Here is a 12,018-nt window from a genome sequence, read left to right as displayed (position 1 = left end):
ATGCATGATTTGCCCAGTTCTAATACTGTGTATTCCTTTCATCTGTTCCCTTCATCTCAAAAAGGATATAGTCAAATTTTTGAAAGTTCAGATAAGAGCAGGAAGGACCATCAAAGGTTTAAAAAGCTGCTGCACAAGGAGCAAATGAGTTAGCTAAAAGAGATGACTTGGAGGGGAAAGATCAGTAGGTTAGTGGTCTACAGAATTGAGTGGCATGGAAAGCAGACTGCTGTTTAGCATCTCTTTCAAGACAAGAAGTAGGAGCTGTTAAATGAAGCTAGTAGGAGTGAGTGTGTTTTTTCTTAATTAAAAAAAAAGGGGGGGGAAGAAAAGCTATTAAAGCAGTAGGATTGTTACAAATATAGAGATTCAGGGGAGGCTGAACAAGACCACAGAAGAGTAATTCATGCGGGAAGTCCCCCTGAGCTGGAAGTAATTAGAGACTAAGAAGAACTTTCAGGGGAAGAACCGTATGTGCTCTCCCCATTCTTTTCTATACACATCTGCATACGGTCTCTGTTCTTATTCCCCCTAGGAGTGGAATAGGTGTCAGCCCATTTTCCTCACAGCCGCCTCCTCCCCTCTCCATCTTGGCAAGGGGAGAGGCCAAATAATCAGGGGGGAGGAGAATGCCCAAGGAACACAGGAAAATGTTTAAGAGAACAGCTTAGGAACAGGAAAGAGCTGAGAAGCAAAGGGTTAAGAATGTAAAAATAGGGAACCAGAGTGGGGCACTGAGCCTAGCACATCTGAGAGCACTTGTGATTTCATGAATGCACCCAGGGAGCTGGTAGGTCCCATCCAGTGGTGACAGGACAAAGGAATAGAAATAAGCCCCAAACTGCTGGGATTCCTCCCTTCCAACTCCCCTCATCAAGCTGCTTTTCCCAGAGCCCTGTCTTGCCAGCTTGGCCAGGGTGAGGAAGAGGATGAGGAGGAGGTGCTTGGCTGGGTGGACCCTTAATTTCACTTGGCATGTCAGTTCTCGCAGTGTGTCAGTTCCATTATGCAGATCAGGTTTGCAGAGTGCTTCACTAGAGTATACTTTCAGCTTTGAGCTCTTCTGAAATGAATTGTAATCCTGCTTTTTACTGGTATTTAACAGCAAACATCCTACTAGCAGGACTGTTTATAGACCAGTATATGTAGTTTTAAATCGCTGTTACAATTTCCAAATATACTTACAGTCTAATTTGCTTTTGTTTTTAAGGTTGTGGAAAATGTCCTAAAAGTAAACCCAATTTTGGGGCCTCAAATGTTTCAACCTCTACTTCCATCAGTATTCAGGGGGATTATAGATGGGGAGGTAAGAATTATTATTTTTAACTGCTCTCAACTGTTTGTCACCAACAAGAAGGTACTCTCAGCTATTTGGCCTAATTTTCTCATTTTGACATTATTTTCTTTCTTTCTAGTTTTAAGTGCATCTACTAGGTCTTTATAGACTTATAAAGTACTGTGACTGTCGCATAGTAACAGAGTAGCACCAAGAGTTGTTAAAGCAACATATTTCATCACTTATACTGTCATCCAGTGTTTATTTCAATAAAATGACACAGATTTTATTCTGTTTCTTAACTGTTAAAACTGAAAATATGGCATGGCTACACTGGGAATACTCTGTCAGGTATTTTTGTAGGTGTTGAAGGGTTTTGTTTAAGACACTTAAACCCTTGTTAAGTGTCACGTGTGCCAGAGGAAAATGAACTGGAAAGGAAGGAGATTGTCTTCAGCTTCTTTTTCTGATTGATATAACTAACAAGAGCTGAAGGATGTGATAATGTTCTATGTGAGATAGCTTCCAGCTAGTTCTGTGTGAGAAGCTTTCAGATTTTTTTTTTCACTTAGATGGTCTTAAGTTCTTCCTTTCGGTGTTGCTGTTATATAAGCACTCCATACACACTTACTTCACTCATATGTGGGATTTTATAGTCATTTTTAAAATTCATTTTTTCTTGAGCATTTTTATGTTTTTAAAAGGTATAAATGAGCAATATCATTTCTAAATTCATAGTGGTAGCTAGGGTGTACCTTATTTCCCCACATTAATGGAATAAATTAGTGAATTATTAGAATTCTAAGTGGCTACTACAGTGGAGGGGTCTTTGCTATCCAAGCTGATATCCTCAGACAGAGAAAAATCACAGAAGAAGAAATAATATGCTTATGAGGTGCACTGCATCATCTTGAGATACTCAAAATGCTTGTCTGAACTATTTTAATACCCTGCCTTCGTTTGTTCTCTCCTTCTGCCAGTGATTTTTGTGCAACTCTTTGCCTTCAAGAAATTCTGGTGTTGGACCAAAAGAATTAAAATACAGTATGGTTTTTTTCACTGTTGAACCTTGCAGCACTAACAGGAGAAAAATTACTTTTGTCAGAAAAGTCAGTGGGTGGAATTCTTTATGCTTATTACTTTTTGAGCAAAGCCTTTGCTTCTTTCAGAGTTGAAGACTTCCAAGTATCAATACTTGGCTCCCGTTATCATTGAGTTAACTGAGATATTCCCAAGATTAAACCAAGTAATATTACTTAGCAATGTATTGGTTGCTGTACAAAATACAAAAAAGACAATTTGTTTGAACAGTTTGCAATTTGAGGAAAGATACAAAACTATACAGATTAAAACTGGAGAGTAGATTATTAAAAATATGTTCTGATTTAAGACCATAATTAATTCACTTCCTAATTTTCAAAAATGTATCAATCTTGCATTTTCAGTAATAGCTTTTTCAGGTAAACATTGGCTTTTTGTTTCTCAAGTAAGCATTTCCACTTGCTTTTGTCTTGCTAAATGCTGGATTTAATACAAATACATTTGTAGTTTCTTTTAAAATGAAAAGTAATAACTAACCATAATAAACTAATGAGATTTTTACTGCTTCCTGTTAGTCTTGAGACACTGGCAAGTTAGTTTTTGGCATATGTATATAATTTCTCTCAAAGAAACTATTTAATTTTAGAAATATTAAGCATTTCTAAATGTCATTAAAATAGTAATTCTGAATCATAACCAACTTTAAAAGACATTTCTAACAGTACAGTATATTATTTTTCCTTAAGACGCAGGATTTAAAATGTAACATAAATCACTTTGAGTTGTCTTTGCTGTTTGGTGAAAACTGAACTTGAGACTGCCATAGTTTTCCTGTTTTAAGAACTGGGAAACTCCTTGGTAATAAGTCCTCAATATTGTGTTCTGAGTGGCTTCTATAGTACAGTTTATAATTTCTAATTTAATAAAATACATCAATCAAAGATGCATGCAAGTATTTTCCATGTATTTCTGTGTTGTATGTTAAGGGTTTTTTTTTCTTTAGTTAAACTAAAATTTTTTTCTGGTTTACTTTTGTTTCAGAGATATCCAATGGTGATGTCTACTTATCTGGGGGTCATGGGTAGAGTTCTACTACAAAATACAAGTTTTTTTTCATTACTTTTGAGCCAGATGGCTTGTGAATTGGGTCAGGAGGTAAGGATGTTTGTCTTGGTATTTCAACTGCACTGCATATTGAAGTGTTGCTTCCTTTTGACGTTCTTGCATTCTTTTGAAGAACTTTTCCCTATATTTTTCATGCTTGTTCTTCCCTGATCCAACTTGATCCCTCTCTTTCCCCCTCCTTTGGTCCTTCCCCTGAACATCTGTAATAAGTTTTGTACATTCCACAATCCCCTTAAAACATCTCATAAGCTTTATCCAGTCTCTAAATTCTCTTCCCTCTGCATCCTATAATAAGTCCGTTTAATTTGCGTGGCACTACATGGTGAAAGCTTCTTTCCTTGACTCATCTTGGTGGTTTCACACCAGGGGCAATGGTCTAATCATTCTCCTCTGGTAGTCTCAAGGAGGAGCTGATTCAGTGTGCTTCATTTTCACCACTTAGGTTACTAAGGTTTTTCTGCCTGTCATTGTTTCTTATCCTTGCTGGCTTTTTGTGTTCTCTGTGATTAACCTTTGTTCACATACCCTAACAGAAATATTCATTCAGATTTGGAAACTGTTTTAACTGTGTCTTTTTGTGTATGTGTGTTCCTTGCACAGCATGCTGCTGTTATTATTAGGGAACTGAGAACAGCTGTGATAGGAATATTCTGAAAGACTAAGACAACAAGCCTCAAAACTTAAGTCATTTATGCTCAGCTGCTGGGTAATCTATCTGTTAACTGAAAACTGAGCATGAATCAAACACATTGCTAAAGCTTTAGGCCGCCGTACAGTGAGTCTCATGCTGTGTTCTTAGCTCTGATGACAAGCTTTGAGAGTTCTTAGTCCCTGAGGCAGAGATGACCGGCCTCCAGAGCTGACTGACAAGAGAAGCCAAAACTAAAGTGGACATCTTCTTTCTTTCCTGAGCTCCACTGAATATCACTGGTGTTTATGTATGCTTTCTTGTGGCTCAGACCCAGCACGGTGCAGAAGATTACATCCTCCTTTCATAGCTCAGCGTCACGCTGTTCTGGATTGTCTTAGGTGTCTGTGCATTCTGGCTTTGTCAGATGGCTGCTACCTACTTGCAGACTGGGTGCTAGTCATCCGACTCCTTCAAGTAGTTGCAGGCCTAGTATCATTATCTTAGTTTTACTATTTTATGCAACTATGCCAAGCAAACAAATATAACCAAATGTTTCACTTCCTACTCTAAATCAAGCAGTGCAAGTGTCTGGGCACAAGGTTAAAGAGGCTGTCTTTCACTAACAGGCTTTCATGCTACAAGTGTTTTACCTTGTCTTTCAGTGAAATTTAGTAAACTTCTTATCCTTGGGTAATATAGGATTTTCAAATAGTAAACACAAGTCTTCTGTTTGGTTTGTTTGTCACCAGTGAAGGTAAAAGCACAAATTTACATGATTTATATATGTTAAATTTTTATATGAAAAATGTTGAAGTAATTCAGTGTTCTGTCCCTGTATTAAAAGTATTTCTAACTTCTGGGTTACAGTTAATAGACTTAATTGGCATGCGTGTGTATGAGGGGAGAGTCCTCAGGGCCTGGAAGCACTGTCATAGAAGATACAAATAGGCCATTGCTGCAAATTATTTGTCACGCATACATAACTGCATGGTGACTTTTCCAGACTGCATGTCTCCAAATTGATTGCTAAATTAAGTGGGCTTGCATTAAGTGAAACATTCTGTTTTCATTTACATTCCAATACAACAAAACAGTTTATCTGTAAGTTAACTATATACAACGTATGTTTCTTCCAGTTGGACCAAATTCTTGGTAACATGATTGAAATGTGGGTTGATCGGATGGATAACATCACTCAGCCAGAAAGACGAAAACTTTCTGCTTTGGCATTGCTTTCACTTCTGCCATCGGTGAATAGGTGAGAATATTTAAAATGCATTATACAAGAATACTTCAAAGGCCCTTAAGATGCTTTTTAAAAATCTTTCACAATTCTACAGATTATTATTCAAGTATGAGTAGTTTTATTGCATCTTTATTTGTGGCTGAAGATACTGAAAAACATTTAAGAGTTTTCATACTACATTATATTAATGTTTTATTGTGTTTCATAGCAATACAGTAAACTTCCTTATAGTTCATGAAAAATGCTATTTAGTAAAAATGAGGAAACAGAACTGTATATTTCATTGTCATATGCTTTATTGCACATTCTCATATTAATACTGGACTAGCTGCTTCTCACAACTGTGTTTAAGTAGTTGCTTTAGTTGGCCTGTAAGTCTTTTGAGGTCCCTTCCAGGGAACAATATTTGTTCAGTCTTACTTCATATTGAGTGTAGATCTTAACTTTCATCCTGTTTTTCCCCTTCATGACACAAAGTAGAGTTGCATGGAAAAAAAGAAATAACTGTTTTAAAAGTCTTTTTTTCACTGTAGACTTCTGTAGCAAGCAGCGTTATATTATTGGCCTTTTTCTCTCCATTATTGTTGGTGAATAAACACGAGAGGAATGTTTTTAAAGAAAATGATGAATAGTGTAACACTGAGTTTTAAATTGTCACTACTGGAATTCATATATAACACATGTTTAGATAAGATTTTTAGTCCATACTTACCTTAGGATTGCTCTTGCCTGCTTTGTAAGTCAGGAAGACAGTATGGCATGAGTTTATGTTTGGTTTGGAGGATTTCCTGAAAAGTTTTAAGTATTTTCTAATGGTAATTTAGGCTCTGCTTAGAAATCCTAAAGCTGTGTCAGTATCTGTAAAGCTGTAGAATATGTACTCAGTACTCTAAACATTAGGGAACCCTTGTATGTATAATTTAAAGAGGTTTCACTGCTTCTAATATGCATAGAAGTTGCCTGCCCCCTTCCCCCCCTTCCTCCCCCCAATCATCAGGACAGACACCTAGTCAAAGGTGAGCCAAGCAGCTGCTTTATGCAACAGTTTTGGGAGTGTTTTTGTTTGTTTTTTTCAATTAATGTGACAATGTTATATTACTTAAGAGTGTATTTTAGGCCTTGTTAAAGAAATGTTACCTAAAATTTAAGGTGCTGAAGTGGAATGCTGATAAATGTCTGTCTTCCTTTGAAGTTTCTCTTATAGAGAGGAAGGAAAAAGAACTTGCTGTAGATAGCTTTGTTATTTTGAACTAGCTTCAGCTGCTCCAAATTTCCTGCTGCAAGAGCCAGTTATTCCTGGCAGTCCTTACACAATAGAACTTCTCCAAATGACAGCTTTATTTTTCAGATATTCAAATTATTTAAGAATATTTTTTCTGAAATTAAAAAAAAAACCTCTTTAGTGGGCATCTTTATGTAATAGCTACAGAAATTTTACTACCAGGACCAAACATAGCTTCAGACAGAATATGTGAAAATGATTCTGCCAATTGATTTTTCCATCTATTACTGAACGATATGAATCATTCTATCATTCCCATTATATTATTCCCATTATATAATTATATTATATGTGCTGCTGCGTCTCACATTTGAAACTCCTGTTAAATCTTAAATTTTTCTAAAATAGGACTATTGTGCAAATCAATTTGAAAGGTTTAAACAGTATTTTAAAGAGTGCAATATTTAAAGAAAATATTGTTTTGATTCATACAAAAACCTTCTCGAGAAGAGCTGGGTAATTTATCCTCTGGGTATACTTCTGTAAAGAAATTCCTGGTTAGATATTCCTTTGGATATCCAAAGCCAGCTCAAGATTCCTCAGCTGCATAGACAGAGTAGAACTTTGTCTTCCAGGATGACAGCGAGACTGGCTTGCTCCGGAAGGCTGAGCCTGCTGCTTTTCCTGTTCCACCCTCAGCTTAGCAGGCAGCGCCGTCCCGTTCAGTGATCAGGGGTGGTACCAGTGGCAAGCTCAGGTTTTCAGGATTCTGCTATAGGGAAAATAGGCAGCAACACTATCTACCACTTCTTGGGGATTTTGTTCTCTTTGCTTGTTGCTTCCTATAGCTTATAGAATAATAATATCAAATTATTTTAGTGAGGAAAGGCAAGGAGTAGACAAAAGTAGTGGGGAAAAATGAACATAGCTTGTACTCCCTTTCTTCCCCATGGAGCTGCTTTATGAATATGATAGTGGGGGGAAATCAAGGGAAACCTTCCCCTATTCCCCTGCACTTCCCTCCCCCCAAGCTCTGTAGTATAAAGCCATTGTTTTTTAGATACTTTTCTAGTTATTGATCGTGTTGGCAATTTGCATATGTTCACTGGGGACTCTTCTTTTTGGGTGAAGCTAAATCTTACATCGTTATTCAGTTAAAAACAAGTATGGCAAAAATAATCTTTTTTCAAACATAGCTCCTTTGTGAAGAAGCTACTGTCAAGTGAAGGATTTTAGAATGGGTAAGATGGGAACCACTGCAGTGCAGTTGTATTTTCAGTGGCTAGCTTTCTTCTGTAGACAGTATCTTTCAGAGTTATATGTAATGGCATATGCAGGTTCACATGTCTTTAATAGCAACAGTGTACCACTGCATTTTATCCTGTCTGCATATAGTCCTTCAATCCAGCATCCTGTTTATCTTCCTGTGCACAGCTGCACATTGTGTTAGTCTTCAGAATCTCATATTAAAAAAAATTAAAACATAACAATAACTAAGTTTCTTTCCTGATTAGTGTGTTGCAGCACCTTTTCACTTGCAGTAATTTCCTGATTTTACTTGCTTTTCTCGTAAACTAAATGCTGCCTAATTATCTGCATTTGCCATCTGCGTCTGGCCACTCAAATTATGTTAGCATTTTTTGTCTGACTATATGTGCATGCTTACTATTTTCCACATTTTGTGCTCTTACTAACAACTTACCTGTTCTCTATATCTGCATTCTTTGATATGCATTTATGAAAAGTTCTTGTTACTTCGTAAAATAGAGTGAACCTTTTTTTTTGACTAAGTATGGGCTGGCTATTTTTAAGGACCTTTTCCTTTAAACTGATGTGGATACCAGTAGGGTCCAGCAACAAGATTGAGGTCATAAACATACTCATATGGTGTAACAGTGTCTCTTGACTGAGAGGTTACCAACATCACTTAGGTCAGTAAAATCTTGCCCTGGGATGTAATCTAGTCTTATTTCCATGTAGTTATAAAATCTCAGAGTTTCTCTTCACGATGCTTGATACCTGTTAGGTAGGACTACTTTAATGTTTACTGATTGTCCAGCAACAGCATATTTCTCTGTTTAGATCCTAACATACTAATACATGGCATTTGCAAGATTCACCTAGCTTGAAGAGAGTGACACTTGATATTTTTCTTTCATGGCACATTGTCTAGGCACACAGTATTTGTTTTACACCTGTCTGTGAAAATGTGATTGTCTTGTGCTATGTAATGCTACCACTTTAGTCTCTACCACTCACTGTTTCTGAGCAATGGCCTTGTGAACATTTGGGGTTCATAGTCTAAATTGGGTTTTTAAGGGGTTCTAGATTTAATCACTCCGTGCTTTCATTAGAAAAGTGAAAGCACAGGAAATGTGCTGTTGAAGACAGAATGTGTCTTATGCTAGTTACCCAGCCTCTCTTAACAGTCTTTGAACATACGTCACAATCAAAAGATTCCAGGATTTGTCCTTGTTTCATGAAGCTTGTGAATCCATGGAGTTTTTTTGCTGACCTCTGTTTGCGTACTTTCACTGTTTTCTAACATGACCAGTGAATGTCTTTCTTTTTTAAATTTCTTAAAGAAAGCAGTTTATAATCAGGTTGTTATATGAACAACAGACATAAAGTTTTAATTTTTCACTTTTGTTAGTCCGTGAAATTTCCGTCACACGTGGAAGGCAAAAAGGTGAGAGAAGGTCAGTAAACACATTAAAAGTTTGCTGTGTGACATGCATAAAAGGAACACCAATATAAAATGGAATGAAGCTGAGCATAAAATCTCCAAGTCATTATAGTGCCATCTGTAGCTATTATTTCATTTGTTAATGTTGATTACGAGTAGATGTTTCTAAATGGATAGCAGACTTTTTTTTTTCTTGCCAACTGTTGTAATTACTCTGTCAGTTCAAATCATAGTAGTTTGTTGCTACACCTTAGTTTCATGTTAGATGTTCTGATGATGCTGCATGGTGAAAAGAATGCATTAGTTGCATATAATAGTTAGATGAGTTTAATGAAAATACAAAACAAATGGTAGGATGCTAAGTCAAATTCTAAAAACTTCAGTAACAGTTATAAAGGCAATCACTCAAAAATTAGAATAAGGATTTAATAATTCTAGTGGACTTTTCTGTTCCACTTTTTCCTGTATCTAAATATTTCTGTTCTTGGGTTTTTTTAAGAGCTTGCCTGTGAAGTTTTTTGTCTATTTTTAAGAATTTACAACACAAAATTAAAGCCACTGTTTTCCAAAAAAGTCCATTAATTTTGGTACCTGAGGGTAGGTCCAATTTGAGAATTAACTTTGAGCTTGAAATGTGAAGCATTTGAATTTGTTTTGTCTTTTTCCTTTATAATTTGGGGCACTGGAGTTGTATTTAGAGATCCCATTGTTCATTTTTCCCTTTGATTCAAATTGAAGTATTTGTCTCAAAAACTACTGTAGGGAAAATGTTAAGCACCTAAGAGGTTCTCTGGGTTGCTGTACTCATATCTAATCTTTACATAAATGAATGTCTGCTTTTTCTCACTGTGTGTCAAGTCTGATATGTCAACCAGTGTGAGTTCTGCCATTTAGATAAGTGGCATTGCAAGTTTAAGTACAGATAGTATGTAATTATAAATCTTCATTAGGTAATTACAAAAGTTAGTTTTTTCTCTGGCATTTGCTCAAGTTATTTTAAGTTAGGAAATTTAATTTTCCTCTTAAGGAGGATATGTGTCTGTATGTAATGCAGGAAATGGCAGAAAAAGTGCTTTATAAAATGTCATATTCTCCATAGTTGTATCCCCATTTATAAAGTAAGAATTTGCTACATACTGATTTTAATATCCATATAAAGAAAGGAGAATGTACTACTGATTCCATTTCCCTGTCCTTCCCCTCCTCTGCTTTTATTCCTTCAGTCAAAGATGGGCTCACCCACACATGTAATAGACTTAGTTTTAAAAGGAGCTCTCTTTGGTTATGTTTTTACAGTTGTCATCTTTGGCCTTGGGATGTGTTTGGTTTGTCCAACAGGTAACGGTGCAGTTTTAATTGAGTGAAAAATGTGGTTTCGTTCTTAACCTGAGTACCATAGTCTGTATCACTCAAAGTGTTAAAATTAAGGAAGTTGTAGTTCTATATGCAGTTCACCTCATAGCATTGGCAAGGAAATGTAGATTGGAAAGGCACTTTAAACTTCCGTTGTTCAGGATCTCCGTCTTTTTTCATCTGCATCTAGTTGTTGTTATGGAATGGTCAGGAAGAAATTGTCATTTCTCTGCCTATAATGCCTCGTTTGCAAGGAAGAATAAGTCAATGATGGCATGGGCATGTCACCAAATGCACTGACCTATTGCAGAAAACAAGCTGCGGTCACAGGGGATTGATTGATTTGCCTCTGATGCCTTGCTTTCATTTGTGACCTAATTAAATATAGGGTTTCAGAAATCTTTCCTAAAACTCTTCTAAATATAATTTACCCTAAAATTGTTTTTTTTTATTATGTAAAGGACAGCAAAAAGAAAATAATGGACTAAATAGCTTTTTTCCTAATTTTATCCTTTGTAATGTGCAGTTTACGTGTTTGTATGTAAGCTATTGAGTAACCAGTGACTAAAGCATACCATATTATTAAAAATGAGTCAAAAATCACAAGACTGGAGTAGATTTTTAAAAATAGCCAGTACAGTTTTTTGCTGGTTCCACCTGTGTGTGTTCTGAGCTGTTTTGGTATACCTATTCATCTTTTTGCCATATGCTCCATGAAATATGAGACTGCCTGAGAGTAGCTGAGATTTTGGTGACTTTTCTTAACAGTGCAAACAGTGCAAGACTCTTAAGTCAAGATATGATCCCCAAAATTAACAGTAGTACCCATGTCACTAGAAGAACTTCTGCAAATAAGTACTATCTTAAAATGATGTTTTATATTCAGACAATCTGATGAGAGTGATGGCTGAACAGAATATCAAGCTTTGATATTAAGGAAATGTCTAGTGTGCTAGCGTAAAGAACATTCGGTTTTTAAAGAAGTAGCTTTTGTATTTTGTATATGGATATTGTCTGTAATTTTCAGGAAATGCTATCAGCTGCTAATGCAGTCAGTGTGCTGCTGAAAGCTATAAAATAGGATTTATTTTTGAATCAATTCCTAGAAGCTGAATTATTCCAATTGAAAATTTGAAATTATTCTGCTTTGAATTCTTTAAATCTTTGGGTTTTAATTTTATTGTATGAACATTTGTTATTGTGAAATTAGAATGCAGGATATAAGAAGCTAGATCATCAATATTATTAAAAAGCAGTAGGTGGCAATGTATTTTTTTTTAAGATACATTAATGTTGAGTACATTTTTCATCAGTTTTCTAATTTGAACAGAGTTCACTAAATATTTTAGTGAATAGTAGAAGCTGCAGCTATAAATATTGATTTTTCTCAGCATGTCACATCTGATTTCATCGATGGCCGGCCAGCCTTTTTTGGTAT

At 36.0% G+C, this 12,018-nt stretch overlaps 1 protein-coding gene across 6 annotated transcripts in view; it reads left to right on the top strand.

Moving 5' to 3' along the window:
* IPO11 (importin 11) overlaps positions 1-12,018 on the top strand; it is a 105,972-nt gene that overhangs the window by 64,518 nt on the left and 29,436 nt on the right. For 5 of the 6 annotated variants that reach the window (XR_010887026.1, XR_010887025.1, XM_067316591.1 and 2 more), the window contains 3 exons: positions 1,211-1,306; positions 3,359-3,472; positions 5,210-5,331. Coding sequence is in view for 3 of the 6 variants with exons in the window: in XM_067316591.1 (XP_067172692.1) it covers positions 1,211-1,306; positions 3,359-3,472; positions 5,210-5,331 (332 nt within the window). In the remaining 3 variants the exon portion in view is untranslated. Of the gene's footprint in view, positions 1-1,210; positions 1,307-2,256; positions 2,321-3,358; positions 3,473-5,209; positions 5,332-12,018 lie in introns of those variants that run through there. The other variant, XR_010887027.1, reaches the window with a different exon arrangement.

The sequence above is a fragment of the Apteryx mantelli genome, chromosome Z (assembly GCF_036417845.1).
Source record: "Apteryx mantelli isolate bAptMan1 chromosome Z, bAptMan1.hap1, whole genome shotgun sequence".
Taxonomy (NCBI): domain Eukaryota; kingdom Metazoa; phylum Chordata; class Aves; order Apterygiformes; family Apterygidae; genus Apteryx; species Apteryx mantelli.
The sequence above is the reverse complement of the archived record's forward strand: the minus strand, read 5'-3'. Positions and strand labels throughout refer to the sequence as shown.